At 30.3% G+C, this 23,560-nt stretch overlaps 1 protein-coding gene across 2 annotated transcripts in view; it reads left to right on the plus strand.

Moving 5' to 3' along the window:
- Positions 1 to 23,560, plus strand: part of IP3K1 (inositol-trisphosphate 3-kinase-like protein) — an 83,113-nt gene that overhangs the window by 48,421 nt on the left and 11,132 nt on the right. Inside the window, exon 1 of one of the 2 annotated variants that reach the window (XM_088183761.1) lies at positions 18,555 to 18,848. The exons of the other annotated variant lie outside the window; for it this stretch is intronic. Within the exon in view, the coding sequence (XP_088039887.1) occupies positions 18,726 to 18,848 (123 nt within the window). The 5' untranslated portion in view covers positions 18,555 to 18,725. Of the gene's footprint in view, positions 1 to 18,554; positions 18,849 to 23,560 lie in introns of those variants that run through there. 2 annotated transcript variants of the gene reach the window in all.

Below are 23,560 nucleotides of genomic sequence, written 5' to 3' on the forward strand. Positions count from 1 at the left end.
TATTCTAAACTTGAAATAAACATCCGTTAACTGTACATGTTTAATTTAAATCGATTTGTAAACTTACAAACATAACAAACGATGTTTTAATAGATGGGTTGATGGAGTTTAAACTGAGTCAATTGGGCACATGATACGTTTTGATTTATTTTTTTACTCTTCAAAACCAAAATTAAACTAGTCAATTATTTATCTGAATATTATAAGAGACGTTTGTCCATCGGGAAAAAATATATAATAACAAAAATTCCGAACTGTGTCTGTCTGGTCAAAATTCAATTTATTGCGTATTATTTATAATCTCGTCTCGCGCGTCACATTTCCTGAAAATGGGTCAAAAAATGTGCACAAACTAAGGTCAAGATGTGTCGAAGAGGTCGAGCGACGAATAAGATTAGTGCATGACAAAATCTGTTTCAAGTTAACCGGTTATAATCGGTTCAGCCGGTTAATGGGCGCGGACCCATTGTCAAGGTTCAAACTTAACTATTACGCGATAACGACGCGTGGGTCGAACTATTTTATTGAGATAACGAAATAATAAACAAATGGATTATGTAACATATCAAATTGATTTGGTCATTATATTTTTTAAATATTATGGTATAATGGTTATTTAAAAACGGACTAGTACTGATTTTTTTATGACTGAAAACTCAAATTCTAATATATTTTTTGTACATTAGTAAACTTCAGTCTTAGAACAGATATATGTTTTGCGGTAAGTGATTCACTATGACAGTATCTTGGATTATAAGCCCTTTAAGCCAGGAGGAAGTCTGACTTCTAAATCTTATAAGTTTTCGTCAATAAATAAAATTTATTGTCAATAAATATAAAATTAATTAATAACGTAATGAATGACTTTATAAAATAATTTATTTTTGCTGATATAAATTGTAGAAAAGTGGCTGCTTTCTTAGGCTTTCAAGGATCGTCTCTGTGAATTTAGTTAAACTGTCATTTATTTCATTGTGAATTATCAAAATCAAAGTAGTAGTTTTGTCTAAAGAAAGTTTAGGTTGACCTCGCGGCCAATGAGACTCTTGTGTGAATCTAGATGGACTTTTTATTAAGTGATATTTACATGTGACAAATGGACGATTAACGGCGTGACGTTTCTCCCGACTGCGGTGAAGGTGGCGCAGGTGGTAATAGCCGTAGATGGTGGTCCGATGCAGAATGCAAAACGATTTAGAGCTATTTTTATTTTTAGATAATCCAAAAAAAAAAATTATATGTAGCAACAGCTTTTATTGACAATTGTCTCACGATTATTATTGACAGACGCAGGAGCCTTAATTTTTTTTTAAAACAATTGTAAAATATTTATTCTGAACTAAGCACGAAATTTCAACTGGCAATTAGAGAAAAATTATATAATCAAAGAAACCAGATATTGATGTCATTAATTAAATATTTGCAAAATCCAGAATCTTTCATTAGTCAAAAAATAAATGACTTCTTTAGTTATTCTTCAAAGGCATAAATATGTAAAATGGCGAAAGAAATTATTCGCAAATTATGTAGTGGTTCGATTTTAACGACCCTCGTGACTCCATTCAATACTTAGATTCCATTGAAGAAAATGAAAATTTATCATTGGCGCAACAATTAGAGAAAGAAATCTTACGGATTAATGGAGAAAGAATTCATAATATTAGAATCGACAGGCAACAGAACAAATAATTTACCGTGCCTATTTGAAGTCTTGTCGATTAAACCAACATCAACACAAAACGAGAGGAATTTTTCCATGGCCGAATTTTTTTTAACAAAAAAAGAACGAGGATGTTTGATTATACTTTAGATGGCGTGTGTTTTTAAAGGGTTTTTTTAGAAATAATATGTAGTAATGTATCTGCAATACATTTTTTTCATTCATAAAAATCTTGAGAATTCTTGAGTTGAGTTGAGAAGTCGAGAATTATCATTTCTTTAGAAATGAAAATCATCAAGAAATCAGAATGCCTAGTCTGGATTATATATTAGATTCGGTACGGAACTAGAATTCCCAGTTATTCGTAGTTTTCAACTAATCAAATATTGAATAAAAAATGGATAAAGTATTCGAATATTATAATAAATTAGTAACCTTTGAATTTATTTATGCCCAATTTTATTTATTTGACATATTTAATAACTAAAATATTCACAAATTTCTGTAAAATTACAGCTAAACCTACATCGAAATAAAATATAAAATAAATAGTTTTTTGCTTTAAAACAAGTTTTATATTCAATTGATCGGACACCTATACATGATTTTATGAGGTTAATGCTGCTAATTCCTTTGTTTTAATGACCAACAATCGAATTTTTATTATAATACAGAATTCTTAAGCATCCCTATAATATTTGGTAAGAAAAGAAAACATATTTTTTTTTAAATAGTGGCAAATTTAAAAACCTAAAATATCATAACTTCATCGGATAAAATCATAAACTCATAAAAAATATTCAGAAGCTAAACCTGCATCGAAATAAAATATTAAAAAAAGTAGTTTTTTGCTGTAAAACAAGTTTTGTATATAGGTTTAGCTAATATTAATTAAAAATACTTTTGGTAACGTTCATCTTTTTACTATCATGAAAGTCATTTATGTATATTGTACAATATATAAAACAATATTTCATGTAGAGTCGATTAAAAATAATTTTCAACACCTGATATTAAATATTTTATATCCTATGATTCTTTACAATATATTAAAAATAGCTGTGCTTTTCTAAAGCCCTTACTGTCTTCTACATTTTTCATAGCACTCCTTAATATATATGTAGCATAAAATGTCACCACTGTTTTATTTTTAATAAAAATAATTTCATATATTTATAAAATATATATGCTGTCGTAGTTTAGACATGGTCATATTAGACATGGCTAAAAAACATTATATTCACAAATGTATTACCATTATTTCATTAAGAAGAAGTGTCACATTGTCTCGCATTTCGAAACAAAATAAAGGCGAATTTTGTGTTGTTTAACGAATGAATTCTGCATATTTCGGTCATAGTAGATACAACCGATAAACGTCTATTCAAAAATATTTTTCAAAAACGTTAAAAGAGAAGCGTCTTATTGTCTCGCATGTCGAAATAAACTAAATGTGCATAAAGGACCGTGGATTTTAGAGCGGTAGTAGTCACGACTTTTTCAAATTTTATTCGAGATAGTATAAACGAATATTTGCACAATTATTCTCATATTATTATAGTTGAAAACCAGGCTAGTCGAGGCCAAGCTTTTTATCATTATACTATGGAATGTGAATCCGGAAGATCGTCGTATTATGCATTGAGCTTTTGAAGCTTTTGTTTAAGTAAAGTTATTTTTTTATTCTAGGACTTTTAGAACTGTTAATGTATACCGTTAAATAAATATCAGCACAGATACGCGATTGTTTGCTTTATAATCCGAAAAAAAATTATTAGGAAAAAATCGAAGGAACACAAATAAATTAATTATTAAAAAAAACATTTTGGCAAGCCTTACATTAACTTTATTCTAACGATTATGGGTGATCCCGACAAAAACGTAACAAAAATGTCGGGAAATTACACAATCATTTAAAAAATTATAAATAAAAGTATTTGTTATTTTCTTGATAAGCTTTACTTTCATGTTAAAATGTATAAACTCAACCATGAAAGTCTTTAAAAGCTGGTAAAGCAATATTTTTTATACATACGTTATATTTTTTTACGCATGTAATAGCGCAATAAAAGATAATATCTAATAACTTAAATGTACGTTTTAATGAATTAAAACTATATTTATACGTAAGGTTATGAAAATATAACCTAAGCAGTATTATCATTTGAAATTAATACTATAAATCACTCACTGATTCAGATCTCATAGACTTAATAAATATTCAAACCCAGCTCTTTTGACTATATGGAATATTAATTATATTAGTCATAATGAAATTATTATTATTTTAGAATTTTTTGATGTCATTTTAATGACTGGCATATCCTATAATTGGGTGTGGATGAACTAAAGATGATCTTATTAGTATTTAACTTCAATGAGTTAAGCTAACCATCAATCTTTAATTGTCAATCAAACTCCTGAAAAATCCAATGTACCATGTGTTTAAAAATAGACACTCAAACATTATAACGTATTACCATAAAAAGGCTATATAAATGCAAATGAGTAAATTTAACTCTACTGAAATTACGTAGCTAGTGCATTGATCTTTTAAATAAATATATACGTACATATATAGAGAATGAGTAAATAAATTCCCTCGTCTAAGATCAATCCTCAACCCCCCAAAAGAAGATAATATATATGTGATTGATATAAATTAATTTTATACGATAAAAATTACCTGAATAACTGGTAAGATATAGTATAATTTTGTTTATACTATGTTTTTACTAAATATAAATATAACAATATTTTCTGTATATAATTATTTAAATTAAATTAAAATTAACAGATTACCCCAATGCGACACGATTGTCAAAAACAATAGTTCTGAGCAACCGAGGATCGACAATTTTTTTAATAAAAAACCCATGACAAACTTTGTCGAAGGCCTTCTCAAAATTTATACAAACGACGCACGGTGGGATAGAAAGGTGTTGCCAAAAGTCGATTATGAAAATTTAAGCGCAGGTAAAAAAAAATTGCTCTGTAAAGCTGATAATTTTGCGCATAATATTCAACAATTCCCCCACTCCTTGCATAAGGCTAGCGCCCCCTCGATCGGTCGGAAGTCAATCATCCCTTCGAGTGCACGCATCGTTTTCTCGGCGTCGATTGCATACTCGTACATTGGACAATTATTATTATTTTATTTGAGTACAGTTACAAATCTAAACCATTGATTGTGATAAAGCAGGTAAGTGTTTCTACGTTTCCTAGCTCTTTGTTGCAGTTGCTGCCATATTAAACACACAATTTTGTTTTGAATAAGTACCATTTTTTAGTACTTTTTCCTATTTTTTAATGCATTAGTTATATTTCCCACCACTTTTTTATATAGATTTTATATACAAGATAAAGCTTAGGTCTTTCTCTTTATGACACGTAAAATTGGCTGCGGTTTTTAACACATTGCATATCATTATTCTTAAAATTGAGACGGGGCTTAGTCGCGAAAGTTAAGACCTAAGCGTTTTAAACTAATATAACTTTTTAATTAGGTGACGTGTTACCGTCAAATTTAAAATACAGTTCTATAATGATTGTTATTTTTAATAATATGATTACTATGGTAAAATCAGTAAACCTTAAATTGTGGATCGCGTACTAATAAAATAAAATAAAAATTTGTTTAGAATCTCCAAATATACACATATTTAAAAATGAAAACGATACCGAGTATGATAAAATACTAAGCAAATACTTTTTCTTGTTAAAAAAGCAGCAAATATCAAACTTTGTGACATATACAATTTATTTTTTATTTTTAACACTTGACGCGGCGAAATTCGCACGGCCATTCAACACGGAATTCCTCTTCCTCGGGCCTACAATTTAAGAAATACTTTTAATACTGAATAACATAAAATTGCATCAATTATTTCATGCAAAATAAAAAAAAACAGTTTTTTTTAATTTAATTTTTTTTTTTTTTTAATGTGTTTTTTAACACTTATAATATTATATATTTGACTAAGAGCACTAATGAAATCAACTAAAGCGGAGAAATAATTTTGGCCGCCCAGATCGGGCAAATACCCCACAGTGCGACGTCTACTTGAATTCCCGCATCGATTGATTTAAATATAATTAATTAAATGATGAATCTTTTCTTGAAATCGATAAAAGCTATATTTAAAATCTAAACGACTTATTCAAGTCTTATTACGCTATGTCCAAGTTTGTCTATGTAAGAAAGGTCGTTTATTTATATCTTGAATGGAGTAATTATTACTGATCGTTTCGATTGTCTCTATACTACGAAGAATATTTTTTTAACGATGACCATAATGGGCTCAAAGTGATTTGTGATACCAGAAGTGCGTCAGCACATACAAATTTATAAACAAAAATTAAAAAACAATCGACAGTGTTTGTTTATTACTATTTTTGCCACTTTTCAGCCAGTGAAACGTCATACATAAGCACTACCGTATTTTGCTCTTTGTATTTGCACAGCTAGTTACACAATTGTTACATGAAAAAATGCAATTTGAATGAAAATTATGCGTGTGTTATTGAGTTGTATTGCATTAGTAAAGTGGGTGTGTTTGAAGAAGATTTTGAAAGAACTTCTGAAAATATTTTTTGCCTTCTGACTCAATTTTGGTTGTGCATAATCAGACGGTGTTCTTCTGATGATTTCATTGAGTCATATCGTTCAGGAAGTGATGAGTGATCGTTATGTAAGAAAGGAACAATACATGTTTACTCATATAATATAAAAAAATATATATTTATACTTATCAGTTATCACAAAAGTGCCCACATACTTGAGTTTACGTACACGTAAGAGAATACGTGTAGAGAGGCGCGTTACCTATTTTAAGCCAATTTGCTGAAAATATCAATAATCATAATCCTACTTCATATTTGTCAGGACACATTTTAGCGTTAGAACAAATAGTGTTATCATAGAAATTCTGATTATACAGCATCCGTTTCGGCGATAAGATTTGCGGTATGTATGCGATCTTGAAATACCATGAAAATGCGCGTCTAACTACACGATAGTTTAATTCTGAATAATAAGATTGTAAAAAAGTTTAATTCTGAATAATAAGATTGTAAAAAAGCCAACTCATCTCTCAAGGGAAAATAAGCTGAAGAATCAGTACATACAGATATCGCATCTTACATATTGCACCATAGTTTGTCTGCATTTTGATATTATACTATGTTTTAAAAATAGAATAGCTATCCTTACCGATATTTCTATGGACTATACTAATATAAAAGGACTGATCAAAATATATTCAAATCGAATTTTGATCAATAGGAGAGCGCAAAAACAATTATCACTTCTCAGAAGGCAAAAATTCACGTCAAAAGCAATAAAATCGTGTCGGCGCCGTCGCAGTGGGAACGCTCGGTAACGAGCGTTCCCACTGCGACGGCGTCGACACGATTTTATTGCTTTTGACGTGGATTTTTGACTTCTGAGAAGAGATAATTGTTTTTGCGCTCTCCTATTGGGCAAAATTCGGTTTAGATGTGCTTTATTTATTTATTATAAAAATGAAATCCGTCTGTTTGGATATTAAAACATTTTTATAAAATATCTTTTTCCTCCTTTCTCATAGCAACTAGGCATTTGGGTAAGGAAAAAGAAAAATATCACAAATCTCCCAATAAATAATTAACATAAAAGTATTTTTAATTAAGTTAAATTATAGTCTTATCTCTATCTTATTATAGCTCGTTTATATTAATATTGCTAATTAAATCAAAATTTTAAAATGTTTACATGTATAAGTCAATGTTTAGTTATAACATTACTTGCCAGTATATTGGGATTTGATTTTAATCTGTCATCTTAACCTTTTTAATTGTGTTCTTTACACTGACACATTTTCAAACACCTAATATTCAAGCTTTTTTACGTTATTACAAATGAATAGCATAGTGTTGGAAACTCTAAACTGTAAACCCAGTGGTTGCAGGTTCGAGCCACGACAGCAGATTCGAATTTGTATTCATAAGAAATCGTTATTATAGTCACTGATTCTCAGACTTATGGTGGTTAATTAATTCATCATGTCCATTGACTTATAGTACAGATTTATGCCGTTGTAACGCATTAGGCTTACGCCGGTCAGTTACAATTAAAGATAAAAAAATGCTTAAAAAAATAATAAAATAATTTTATAATTAATTAAGCCGCTTTTAAGCAGTCAATTTCAATAATATACAACTTATGCTAGAATTCCACGTATACTAATTATTAATCTGAATTATGTATTTGGAATATATTTTAATATCTAGAAATTAATTAAAATTACCATTTTTAAGTACTACTCTTGGATATGTTACCAGTGTAGTACTGTATAAGTTAAAATTTAATTTAATTCAATAATTTTCAATACAAGATTCGATTGGAATGGAAAATTGTATATAAAAAATTAACGTTACTACAAATATAGAAAGGCCGTCTTCTTATACAGCCAAGGACTTTATTGAGATTGAAATCTGATATTAATTAAAAATTTATGAATTTGAAGAATCTTGTGAGATTTCCTGTAATTATGAACAAAAAATTGATCAAGAGTTGAACTCCAATAAAATTAAATAGTATGTTTCTATTTAATGATTGTGTTGTAATGACAAAAAAATATTTTTAAGATACTTTTCCAAAAAGACGCGTGCTTTTTTTGAAACTATTTCAATTCAATAGCTATCTCTAATTATATTATATACCATATAATCTAATATCATATTGTAAAAATTTAGGCAATTGACAAAACGCTGCATAGTTTTAGATTCGAACCAAGAAGAATAAATATGCCACCTTCTAATTGTTTCACGTCATAAAAATGTTATAAGTATTAATCTTCTTTATTATTTTTTGAAATATCATATTGCATTCCGTACCATACCGTCCGACAGGACACTTGTAATATAGATTTTCACCCGAGTCGCAACTAACTCGTAAATATAATTATTATGTTATATCGTGTCTATAAGTTTATTAATAAACTTAAAATCTGGAGTTACCGATAGTTTAATTAGAGGACATTGAACCCTCCTGTAAGCTAAGAAGAGTCGTAGAGAGACAAGTATCATCAAGAACCGTTAAGTCAAGATCCTAATCTCTACATTATATATCGTCCAATGGGCTTCTTTTTGCCTTAAAACAATAGATGATGATTAAATATAATTCTAGAATTTTAATTTTGATTTAAGCAAAAACACAAGAGACATGGGAATGTCCGTTTTAGATATCGTAACGGCATTTGAAAAGGTGTGTCTTGACAGCCTCCTATCAAAATTAATAAAAGTGTATCGCACATAATCCATAAATAGATATCTGAGTTTGCCAGACAAATAATGAATAGTGACATTCGGCACAGCTGAAGTGTAGCAGTTACATTTTTATTATGTCAAATGAAATAAAGGCTGGGGCACGAGGCACCTCCGGCCGCTCAGTCCTGTCGTGTTTCACCTAAATAATAAATTTTACTTAATTGTTTGTATAATGACTATTATAACACATTGGGGAAATATTCACTTAAATTAAAGTCATGCAATAAAAAAATGTATCTAAATGTGCAAGTTTGTATTACGCCAACAAAAAAAAACCTGCTCTTAGAAAGTCTCAAAATAAATATAGCAATTACACTTTTAGCAAGATTCCGAACAAATTTTGTCCCGAAAAAGCACTTAGAAAGTTCTCTAGCTTTTTTAAAAAAATATGAAAGATATCTATCTATGCAAATATTTGACTAATGTAAATTTGCCAGTATTCTGCGGAAGCTCTATGAATCATATGCAAGTGCTGTTTAAATAAACTTACTCAAATATTCACAAAAAATGCTTCAGAAAAAATATTTTAAATGTTTTTATCACACAGATGAGTAAAAACCTCGTTTTAAGAAAGTTTCAAATTAAACAATTAGACCTTAAGCAAGACTTCAAACAAATTTTATCCCTATAAAACGCTATTTGCTATGCAAATATTTCATTTAAGATCTATAAATCTTGATGCATGTTAATTTACCGGTATTCTGCTGAAGCTCAGTGAATCATATTGAAGTGCTGTTTAGATAAACTTATTTGTTATAAACATTTCTTCAAAATAATATATTAAAATATCTTTGTATACTTTCTGATAATAAAGGATATTTCATCATAATGTAATTTCATATTATCTATGAATATTATATTATAATAATTATTAATGCATCTTGTAAATCAATATGTACATTTAATATAACAGGTTACATCATAGTTGCTGCCTTATTAGAAATTGAATGCTAAGATCCTTTATATAAATTTCAGATTTGAGATTAGTATAGAATTATTATTATACATATGTAATACATCATAAATATGCATTATTATATGTTTATCATTAATATATGCAGATTAATTTATAAAGTCTAATGACGTCATTGCAATGACGATAGTAATGAACTGATTTAAGTTGCTAACCAAACTAGGGTCAATGGCTCAGATTTTTTTTTATATCTATCGTTTGGAAACCTGTCTTGTATAATACATATGTACATATACTATGTAAATGCGTGAGAATAATGCAGAATATGATAAAGTTTTTAAAGTAATAGATAATTTATCATCATACATATTGGAAGCTTTTTAATGACTTCGTATGGTTTATTGCCCTTCAAGCAGGTTTTCCTCATTTTTCTTGACTGTCCAAATCAAATGCATAGATAATCGAGGTCGGTCAAGGCTGAAATCTATTCAATCCCACGCATTATTGACCTTGCATATAAATAGCAGGGGGTATACAGATACAGGTAAAAAAATCTCATGTTAATGTTATAAATATGTAACAACTTCATTATTTCTCAACTGTTTTATTTATTTATGAAGCTTAAAAACATTTTTAGATATCGCACCGTTTAGACAACATTCCGGTGACATTTATAAAAAATGAACTAGGAATTTACATAAGCAGCAACGGTTTAAAGTAGAAAAAACAGGTAAGCCAAAAAATATCTGATCCGGCATTTTTGTCGAGGTTTAATTTATGTATATCAATGAAGATCAGTAGTTCATATTTTATAAATTATTGAAAACATTTATATACAATATTATGATGAATAAATATTGTCCCAACTTAACGATTTTTTTTAAGATGAAACTCAACTCAAGTGAAAAGGGTTCAGCACTCAAACACAAAGCTTATATGTGCAATATCATAAGTTCGTTACACTTAACCAGACAAATCATATTTCATAGTGTATTTAATAGATCGTAGGACTGAGACTTTTTTGCGTACACACTTTGAGAACTCATTGACGTAAGACTTGACGTAAGTTGTTTGTAGTATTATGCCTTTTATCTATTAGGATTTATTTGACCTTCAAATAACAGTTTGCCATCCCATAATTTGTAAAAATATTGCATTTGTTATTGACGTTCTAAAACACACATAGTAAAAAGCATTTTTTTATTCTCAGTTTTTTTTGTATGTTTGGCGTGTCGGCAAACCGAGTTAAAATAAATGTTTAAATGCGCTTCTTCCTAATAAAATGTACAAAATACTACAATTGTAGCATACTTAAAATACAAAAATCAAGGATTTGTTTTATCTATATAATTAGGATGAGTTAGGATGAACTTATTATTATATCAGATTCACTATTATGCTTCCACTACACTCTCTGGAAGTTGTCCGAACCGAAGCTACAACTGAAGTCGACCGAGATCTACGACTTCGAGTAAGCGCCCACACTGTCGCAGATTTGACGTTCGGACGGCGGCTGCTGTCACGTACAGCCGTCATATTTGCGCGCGATCGAAAAAAGTGCCAAATAATCGCAATTTTTAAATTGTCACATTAATAAAATTACGCTACTGATAATTATAAAAGTTTGTGTGGGCACTCACCAATACAATATCAATGAAAACTTTTCGGTCGTAAATATTCAATTTACGCAAAATCTTTGTCGGCTTTTGCAAAATGCCATAAGGCATAAAAATGCTACTTCAGAATACGATCACCACATGTGTGACTATCCTAGAATTTGTCGCCATCGATTCTAAATAAGAATTCGTTATGGTGTGACATTAATATAAACTGATCTAAGAAAATACATAAGGATATTAGTAAAGATTTTTATAACAAAATCAAGTTTAACACTAATTTTATATGAAAAAAAATTATAATAACGATATCTGTTAAAAGAATATACTATCAAAAATATAATTAATCCCTTTTGGTGCCCTAAAATATTCAAAGATGTCAGTAAGAGTCTATTGAAGTCCCCGATAAGCATGTGTTAACCATAAGACGCCTACGCGCATATTGAAATTGAAGCGAGTTACTCGTTCTATCTCAGTTTGCGAACCACCATATCATTATCTCTCTCACTCTCATCACTTAACACGCAAGAGAGCGAAAGGGGAAGTATCCCACCACTCGCGCTCGAAAGAGCAGCTCCGACTTCGGTTCCTTTGACTCGGAAAATTTTCCGACAATATATGGAAGCGCTCGAAGCTGGCCAAGTCGACTGAATAACCCCCACTTAACCTCCCGTTCTCGGTAACCTCGGACAACTTCCGAGAGATTTTAGAGCAGGCAGAACTAAACTCGACTTGAAGCTATTAATTTTTTGCCTACATTCCTAGAATGGGTTAACCAAAGAGTTACAAAAAATAACTACTTTGACTAAGAATATATTATATTTTTTCAGCAGTGGACTTCACGGTTTTATACAATAAAAATAAGCCACTTTTAGTAAAAAGTAAGTTTTTACATGCCTTTAACATACTGGTATCATTTGAATACGACATTATTCATCAGCTGTTATCTTATAATATATAGTCGGCAACCAACCAAAGATTATTATACAAATGGCAAAAAATAAATATCATACAATAACAAGAATGGCACAGGATGGATTTATCACATCTTTCTAGAACTAAGCTATAAATAGATGCAACGGAAAACAGCATTCATTGGAATTATCCTAAGCACTGAGTAAATAGTTATTAATATGAAACAGAGGCTATTATTATTTTCTAGTATTTATATCCGTATTTTTATAAGGTTTGTATATAAATGATATGATGTTTAATCAGCTATTATGACACCCTATTTTTTATTTAAAAGATAGTGTAAGTATCTTAAAATACAGGGGTGTGACAAAATAATAGGACCAGACCAGTGACGTCATTTCAGTATTTTCAAGGATGTGGCAAAATTTGGCCAGACATAGTCGTGTTTTTAATGTATTGATTTCATTAAGATTGATAGTATTACATTAAATGCCATTCATTTTTCTTGTCCAATTCAAGTGAATGCAAATTCCTTCACCTGCCCCCCAAATAACGTCCCTGTTAGAATCCACGTCAAAAGCAATTAAATCGTGTCGTCGCAGTAAAATCACTAGGTTTTCTAGTGGTCATATTAAGACTTGTTATAACAATATAACGACTTGAATAAATAAAAACATATCTAAACCTAAACAATTATCCCTTCTAAGAAAGCAAAAATCCACGTCAAAAGCAAAAAAATAAATACCGTAAACATTAATAGCGCGAATTAAAGAATATTAAAAAAAATATTTTAAAATATAATTTAAAGACATACTTTTTTCCAATCATTAGCAGTATAATCTCGATGTTTGTTAGTCGTGGCTGCTTTTAAAATTCACCTCGCGTAATCAATGTTGTAAAGTTTTCTTAGATATTTCGATTCCTTCATTATTAAAATAGCTGTTGTAACCCGCTTATTTTTCAATGCATAGAAACATGCTTTCTGTCCGTCCGAGGGGTCGCTTTTGGTTTTTTCCATATTTGTGTTATTGTGACATATAGGGTAGCTATCTAAGTGCTAACCTTTTTTTATTCTGATCACTGATTGCTGAGACACGTTGAAGTTTTGGACTATTTTTCGATAACTATGAGTTTTTTTACCAAGCACAAATAACAATTTTCACTTCAGCAAAATTATTTTTTCTTTGGGTCATTTTATAAAAAATCACTGTTTTTCACAAAATTATTATTAAATACTATTGAATTAACACACAAATTAACAATTACGAACAATTGTGATGTGGGTGATAATTTAGAAAGAGATTAGAAAATAAAACTTAATTAATTTATCCGAATGTTTTGACAGAACCACAAATTGTTGCACACTGAATACAGTTTTTCAACAAAAGAATAATAAATATATATATTTAATATTCTTTTGTTAAAATGTATTGCCAACTAACGAGTTTCAAGTGTTTTAACGCACAATATTTATTTCCTGTATTAGTTTCTTGAAATGTTGCAGTGGTCCAATTATTTTGTCACACCCCTGAATTTAAAGACACTTAAAGTAATCTCTTGAGAATTCAATATATAAGAGGAAGAAATTCGCAAGAAAAATAATTATTTTTTCTAACGTATTCTTCGAAATAAAAGGGAAAGAATTGTCCTGGTACACACTTACTCGAAACAATTTGTTAAAGCACATATGACACTTTCTAAATTTAATTGCATCACATATTTTCTATTTATTTAGATTACATTGTTAATTTAGGGTTAAAGCAGATATCTCGTTACACCATTATCAAAATAATACTTATAAAAAAAACTCAAGACACCTTATATTAATATTATATTGTGTTAAATATCTGTCTTAGGGTCGCAATAGCGGCACGCTTTTTATATTTTGGGGGTGAGTTTTTGAAGTATTTCAATAATTAAAGTATAACTCTTTGTTTTAAAGAGCGAAAGTAAAGATTGTCAACGATTATATGATTCGGTTTTATATTGACTATTTTTCGTTTTCAATATATTTTTTATTTATTTATGGAGTTTCCTGTTCAAGTCTGTAATATTAGTACTTGTTAGTTAGCACAGCACCACGCTATAAAAATAGCAGTTGCTACTCCCCACTGTTCAAACCCAAACCTGACAAACAAATTAATCATTATTCAGTTATTATATTTGTTTAGGTTATGTTTTGGTGTAAACAGCAAATGTACGTTTCGCAATCATAAAATTTGAGCGTGGTGTCGTGCCAATTGAAAATTACCGTATTATTAGTGTATATTACAAGTAAAATTACAATTTGCCTGACAGATGCTAGTGATTTTATACGCTGTTCTAAACTTTCATTTTCGTGGTCTTAAACTGACAGTTGTGAACGCCACATGTTAAATATTGTACGCCGCCAGTGTACAATATTTTATTTTAGAAAATAGCTATAAGGCGATGCATCATCTGTTTAGGCCAAAAAATATATATTTTTTGGCCTAAACAGATTTTATTAAATCTTCCGTTGTAACCTGACAGGCGTTAGCCAAAATGCGTTACAACGGGCAAATATGTACCAACTGAGTAAATCAACCTATAAATAAATATAAACCACTGGACTGATAGTCCGGAAATCGGTGACAAATACTATTAATTATAAATTATTGTGCTACACAAATAATCAATAGATGTCACTACAGCTGGGACCGTTTTTTAAGAGCGTGGTGTCCGTGCTAACTGGCATGTACCGTGTTATTAATATATCATATATTACCATTGAAATTATAATTTGCCTGAGAGGTGCTAGTGAATTTATATAGTCATTTGACAGGCGTGCAACCTGTAAAAAAGCAACGTGGTCTGACAGTTGTGAACGCCACCGGTGTACAATATTTCGTTATAGGCCGATACATCACCTGTTAAGGCCAAAATGTTACGAACGTACGTGTACCGAATCTAATATTGATTGATGAAATTATATTTAAGATTGTGAAAAAATAACTTAATTAAAAAAAAACACATTCTCTATAACCTGAAAAATTATAATTAGTTTTAGAACTTAGTCAAGCTGAATATGGTTTTCGTTTAGGTTAGGTTTTGGTTTGAATACAGTTCGCTAGCGCTTATTAGTTGAATTATATGTTTACTAATGCGAGGGAGAAGCCATACATACGTGTAAGAATATTCATTGTCTCGCTTGCTCTTGTTGAAGCGGCAATGCTCATTTCCAGGTTTTCGTCTGGGTCACATCCGATTATAAAAATAAATATTTTGCCCCATTTCGTACAAAATATATAAATAATATATATGTAATATAACAGAAACTTGCTGTCAACTCTGTGCTTTGCGTGTGCTTTGGATAAAAAGTGGAAGATGTGATGCTCACTGTTGTAACATATACAATTAATAAGAACTGCCCTAAATAACTATCCTGCGGATCTCCAGCTGGAATTTTACACACTATCATGAGATCATTAGTAAAGTAGCACATTCACAACCTTTCTAATATGCCCTACATAAATATAATTTTTCTGTATTTGGCAATATTATTCCATCTTGTCATTTAAATATGAATCAAAAACCCTCTTATCAAGTTTATATTGAGCTCTGTTAATGAACACATTGGCCAATTTATTTTTCTAACAAACAAGGTTCTTCCTATAAAAAATTATCACCAAAATTCAAATTGAGTCATTGTAACTCTACGCAAGACAAGAACAACCTGCGTGGATAAATTGAGCGCTTGAACAATAGAATTAACTCGTTTCTTTGTTCAAGTGCTAGCAGCTCGTGTTACCAACCGATCATTGCTTTCTCCCTCTATTAATAAATTGATTCGACTCCAAAACACATGTTCCATTTCTGACCACGTGGTCAATCTTGACTTCCAAAATGTCCCAAGAAGTCAACGACTCGATAAATAGTGGCACTATTGCATGCGGCACACATTTTTGCCCCGTATTCTTGGCTACCCGCATTTAGATTATCCGGTTGCTTCAACCGTGCATTAACATGTGGGGTACGGAAGGTTTGCGGTTCGATTCCGGTTCGACCACGTGCTAGTGAGTCACAGAGTAAGCGGATATAAGGCATACCTCGGATCATCGCCGGCACGTCAATGTGACTAACGTGTGCCTGTTTGTAAATGCATATAGGGTGTGCCGAAAAAAGTGGAGAATCTGCGGTCAGACAGCATCCTGGTCAGTGTATTTTTTGCATATGAATAATATTTGTTTTGGATTTGGTTGAGTGTATATAAATATTGGTAAGGAAAACTGGTTTGTGAAGGAAAATTGCGACTTTCGCATAGATTAAAATAAATATTTAAAAAAGAATATCCGTTGAAAAAGCAATGAATTTATTTTATATAAATACAGAAATGAAAGCAGCGAGTTAGGTTAACTGCCGGAAAATTTGCAACCTGCAAACGATTCACGCGCGCAAGCGTAGGGTCACGGTCTTTATGCTTTCACTGATCAATCATGTAAGATTGTTACTGATTATAATTTACATTCGAATAGAGCAAAAGCTTCTTAAAAAAATATCATATGCATTATACATATAGGTTTTTACGAATATGCTATTTTCGTTCTCTAGCGTGTTTTCACCTAGTAAAACCCCAAACTTGTAAGTCGGTCTGTTTGTGGTTTTAATGTTTATGTACAAAGGAAAGTAAAACAGCGATAGCACTCGGTATTATGAAAAATTAACCGCGATGATGTTATGTTTTTATTATCAATCAGATTTATATGGAACTTCATTTATTAACATGTTCAAGTGATTATGACTAGAAAAAAAGTGTTCCTCAATAAACAACACGCAAGAATTCTCCGGTGCATTGAATGAATATTTCTTTGTTATGAAACGGTCACGAGAAACAATATATCGCCGGAAGACAAATAGCACTGTAAGGCCTAACATTCCCGTTACACAATCCAACCACGGCGATATCCATCAAGCAAATGTCACTTTCTAAAGGCAGATACTTATTTCGTTGTTTTAAGAAGTGAGTGCAACGATTGTCTGTATGATCGCTGCATGATTGTGATTGGTCAGCAAGCTTTGCAGCCCTGAATAATTGAGCTTGGACTCTAATGAGGAGAATGTAGTCACTTGGCATACTCCGCAGACACTTGACCAAAGACTAGCAGACGCCCACTCGTCCGCGGACAACATACGGTCATGGACACTTACATACTGAGAGGGCATACACCTTACAGAGCAATACTGTCGCTGCCACGTCACCTACAAGACCTCTGAGACTCTTCCACCGACATAATCCATCCGCCATTTTCTCCACCACTGCTCAGAGAAAACATTTCGTCCATCATAGTCTTTCATAATATGTAATATAATCTAATAAAATTAAACATTCGAAACTATTATACGTTAAAGATCATAGTTACGCTAATTCGCTTTAAAATATCACCAAAATCATGACAAAAATGTAACTCATGCAAATATTTTTTATATTCTATCATAAAAAAAACTCAATTCTCAAAAAATAACAATATAATATTTAAATTCTAGAATAAAAAAGCGGTACTTGTTTCAGTTGTTACTCCCCAATGCGTTTCCCGTGCTGTTCAAACCCAAACCTAACCTAAAAAAAGACATTATACCGGTATTATATTCGCTTATGTTAAGACATTATTGTTAAGCTCCGCCTCCTGAAAGCGTAACTTTCATATGGCAATTTATGGATGACAAATGTGAAAGGCCATGCGTATTGTTTTTAGGCATGTGTCTCGAAGCTAATGTTTTTTTTAAATAATGCCTGACTATTTTATAATTATTGTAGATTATAATTATTGTAAGATTGCGCTCGTGTTTTGTTTAGCTATTTAGCGCTTTTGTTGTTCTAGCTTTCTAGAGTGCTACTGTTAGAACTTTGTGACTAAAGTAATGCGTTTAATAGCTTGATTTCTCATCAAACTTTTAAGTCGATTATTTTAAGATATTTATTTACTTATAATATATCAATAGATATCATTGACTACACCTAAATCGATTCTTCGAATCATCAGATAAGATTTTATAAGTAAAAATAGGTATATAGTGTCATTAAATGTATCAGGACCTTAAAATAGAACGTATACATTAATATAAAAGTTACAAATTACTCGGTCGTTTCAGGGTTAACCAACTATGGCCCCGCTAACGAACGGTTGGCTTTCGTTCGTTCAGTCGCTTCGAACGCGCTTGCGCCGCGGTATGTTCGTCGATAACTATCGTTTTCAATCTCATTGTGACGTTTAAAAAGTGACGTTGGACCGAAATTGGTTTTGGTGAAATTCTGCAATTGGAACATTTTTCCAATTTTCGTTCAACACGTGCGAAAATGAACGGTGGATTGTGCGAACCTCCGGCTCGTTTGCAGAGGTTAACAACACGCATATGCCTGAGGGCTCTCGATCAATACGAGAAGATTATACAATTCAAGAAATTCAAGAATAAGACCAACGTGAGTCAATAACTTGTATTGTCTAAAAATATTTTTAAAGCATCTAGAACGTTTCGATATCGATCGATGTTGATATGTTGCTTGGATACGCTTAAATGGATTAAATTTATGATATATGAATGAAAATCGTTTATTGAAGCATTGATTTAAATGAATGTCCTTGTCAAACGGTTTTCTAAAAGTGTAGAAGGGGATAAAGTCGCATTATAATGATTAAAATAAATAATTTACTTACGATAGGGATATAAATATAAAGGCATAGTAACATTTAAATACATTATGTATATATATAAAAAAGCAATTTTTTTACTTGTATTCTTGTGTCAATTATAATACGTCAATACACCATATTTCGAATACCAGAGCCTTTGTAGTAAAGACATATAATATGAGAATAAGCCATAAAAGGATCTCTAGAAACATTAATGCTACAGAAAAAATAAAATACGTTATTTTAGGCTATATTAATTGATAAACCTTTCAAGCAGTTTTTAAATTCCCCTATATATGATTTTAAGTTGAAAAAAATTAGCTAGTCTGATCCGCCATCTTGTTTCAAAATGGCAGTTTTTCATAACATTAAAATCATCATAACTCCGTTAAAAATAATAAAATAAAAAAATGTATATATGGGATATATTGATTTTTTGATCACAGTAAATTTCGTAGTTTTAATTAAATTTTCATATGCTTATTCTAAAAACTTTTCTTAGCAAATATTTAAGCTGAGTTTGTTAGCCATTTTATCTGCCATCTTGTTTCAAAATGGCGTCCCGTCATAACAGTAATAAAAATTCTTTTCAGCTCCGTTAAATATAATCTCATCAAAAATATTATAATATACATAAAATACTTTTTTACCTTATAGTTATCTCGGCTAAAAAAATATTTTATATATATCTTGGATAAGTTTGTTAGGCACTTAATCTGCTATCTTGTATTAAAATGACGTCTATTAAAAACATTAAAAATTCCTAAAAAATCGTAGAAAGAAAAGTAAAAATATTAAAAATGTTTTTTGATATATTTAGTATCTAAAAAATATATTATATAAATAAAAATATTAAAACATTATTTTTTTATATTCATAAATTCACCGAATTCTTTAAAAATAAAGTCGCACTCATTATTTTATTAAAAGAAAGTTAGAACTTAAAATATATCACATTTAATCAATGTGTATATCTAGCATCAATAACTACATCTAAACGATTATATAAAAAAATATATAAAAAAGTCAGCCTGAAAATCTGGTATTTTAATACCTAAATTACTACTTCAAATATTTTTAATAATAAACATATATGATAATTTATTCTTTAGCGCCACTCGTTGTTTTTTTTAACTGACACATTATTGACACAACTTTTGTGACGGATGAAATAAGCCTTAAAAAATATTTTCCCTATGTTTTTTTGTACAACAAAACAACTATAATATACTAATATACTCATAAAATTGTTTGCGGTTTTGTGATCCAATTCTAAACAAAGCAAAGTCCCTTTCCTGCCCTAAAGACAAAGATCGTTACGTTTTGCCTTATCTATTGAATGACGTAAATGATTTTACACATTTCATTGATCCAATTTGATCTGTGTACTTTGACTTTCTGTACAAAAATTTACTATCACAACCGTAAACGAGGTTGTTCCGGTAAGTCGCGATAATAATTCATAATCGCGCGGACGTCCGTGAAAATCCGATTTGAGATTAGGTATTTAAATACAAATATCTTTACAAAGATAATAAACATGTAAAAAAAAAGTTTGTGATACCTGACACCATTCATATCTTTAAAACGGGAAGTGTATGCACGCTTTCGCATACCTTTGCGTATCTAAACCGATTCTCAATCAGTGTGTATTTGATTTAAAATAACTATTTATTAAATTATTTGTTTTCTTAAACATGAATTTTTATTATCAATCAATCTATTTAGTTTCTCTCTTGTCTGTATGTCTAAGATTATTTTCAGATATTATATTTTAATATATCAACGTGTTTTATATAAAATATTTATTTTTCTTTCATAAGTTGCTATTAAATTGTGTTTTATGGTCTTAAAATTAAAATTTAATATTGTCAGATATTAATTAACTTTTTAATAATAAAGAAGCACCATTGGAATTTTATTCCTTAATAAAATCTTTAAATGCACTTTTAGCAGCATCTGATTCGTTGAAGAATATAAGCGCTATTCTGTTAATTAAATATTTGATGATTATATTAGATTTGATAGCTTAAATCGTGCAAATTTTAGAGGGTCATTCGTGTGATATGTGTTTAAGAAAATTAGCTCTTTTTTCGATTTTTTAACAATAATTCTAATATAATACCGTAATTATTTTTTGGTATATTTCGGTTTTGCGGAATGCTTTCAGGATTCATTTTTATGCCACCGTTAGGTATATTTTTTTTTAAGAAAGCAAATTTTTGTCACACAATACAATACAATACGATCGACAAATTAATTGTTTATGTTACACGAAAAAAGCGTAGAATAATTTTTATGTAAAAATTGCAAATTTTTTGGTTTTCGTTCATTTCGTGCGGTACCCACTTTTCAAGATTTTTTGACAATTCTAGCAGTTTTAAGTGATACTAACGCTAAACTTTTGTGCAAGCTTTTTAATTGCTCTACGTAGTTTTAATTCGGTTAAATACTTCAGTTCCTTATTATTAGTGTTTCTTCTCAATAATTTAAAAAAAATGTCAAATCGAGTATTCTCATTCTTCTAAAGCCTTTTTCCGGCTAAAAATAAATTTGAGTGAATATTTTTTATTGTTAAAATAAAAAAAATGATTGCATAAAAAAGAGTGTGTCCGTGCTAGATGTTTTAAAATATGCATGCTTTATTGGAAAGCTGTTGACCCTTTGAGTAGTGAGTTCATTTATACACATCTGTTAATTTGTTAATGGGAGCGAGTTAATTTTATGTATTTTTCCATAATTAATTATAATTTTATATTGCATTTATAGTAAACTATAAAAATAAATCAGTGATTCTAAACGTTGTATTGCTTTGATTTATTTTACTAATTTTGTGTAGTAGTATGTTTTTATAATTTATTCTAACTCTTTTCTATTATTAATTTCGTTAATTTATTTTACATATTTTTTATAGAATTTGTGCATTTTTTTATATTAATTTAAAGACTCTCAATATTTTTTATAAAATCAATTTAAAATATTTTTTGTTATGCCCATTTATTTCGTCATTATTTCTATAAAAATCAATTTTATTAAATCAAATTTGATTATTATTATTATTTAATTATTTCTTCCGTCATATATGTAAATATATAACTATCTGGGATACCTCAAAACAGTGAAAGATCGATCGCCGTACATGTACGGCGATACCGCTATCAATAGGTTTAGATATGCTTTATTCGATTCTCACTCTTAATATTGTTATAAAAAATTTGAAAATAAACGCTTGATATTCGAGCGTGTTCACCGCGATGGCACGATTTATTGCTTTTGCCCTGGACTAGAAATTCACTATATGGCAACACTGAGTAGTAATGAAAACACGACTAATTATTAAGTAGATATTTTTAATACTTAATTAAATGTTTCGCGTAAAATATGATCTCAGAAAATATGTCGCAACTGTGATTAATTTATTGTTAATTATTCAAGAAATTATATTACGATTTAAAAAATATATAAAGCGCCATTTTTGTCATGAGGCCCAGAATCATTGTTTTCTCAGGGGCCGGGTTCGCTCTCGGCGGACTAATTAAAAAAAATAATTGCTGCTTCTCTCGCAGAAACCCAATTGCCTGTTTGTCGCAAAGTTATAATTTCACAGCTCTTATCTTGCTAATTGTTAATCAATCAAGTTTCTTAAATGTTGCAAATGACGTCAATGTGAAGCGGTTGTCCCACATTTATAACCAGAAGGCATTTCACCAGAAAACCTTCACGGAGAACACTCGCAAGTGGGCCACGTTCATTGCTACTCTTCAAATTAGGATTCCGTGTCCTTCTACCGCATTTGTCGAGATTTATGTTTACTTTACGGCTGCAACGCGATTCTTCAAACGCGTATATGGTTAGTTATTTTAGTTCGTTTCACTGACGCAAAAGTCAAAGGGTTCAATACTCGCCATAATACAATGAAAGATACAAAGTTGCTGTGACGTCTTTTGGTTTTCAGCCTTTACTCGAACGTAGCCACGTGTTTCTTATGTAAACTAAATTTGTAAAAGTATCTACTACGTATCGTGAGATATCCCGAGATCTGATTTGCATCTTTAGCATTGTTCCGCGATCGTCGTTTGTGGGTGCTTATAGATTATTGTCACGTAGAAGTGTTCAGGTCTGAACGCAAAACGAATAGTGACGCAGGTATTTTTTTGTAAACATGATACATAAGCGATAGCTATGGTCTTTTTGAAAAGACGTTTTGGTGATTCGAATAGAGTTTTCAGTTAATAGTTGCGGATTCGGTATGCTTTTTATAAAACGAACGATTTAGGTTGATGTTTACGACAGCTTTCAGCCGCTTTGAACTGCTTTTTTGGTTGTTCAGAAGCAAGAAAAGAGCTATTTTTGACTTTTACGTATTTAGCATGATACAGTGTTACTCAATCAAAAAAAATGCATAAGATTTTACGTTAAAACATTTTTATTGTATAAAAAAGACACGCAATATATACTTTTTGTTTAGTTTCAACATAGCCAAAGAATAGTATTTTTAAAG

Source organism: Plectrocnemia conspersa, unplaced genomic scaffold (assembly GCF_051122295.1).
Source record: "Plectrocnemia conspersa isolate PC_06_02 unplaced genomic scaffold, ASM5112229v1 ptg000003l, whole genome shotgun sequence".
NCBI lineage: Eukaryota > Metazoa > Arthropoda > Insecta > Trichoptera > Polycentropodidae > Plectrocnemia > Plectrocnemia conspersa.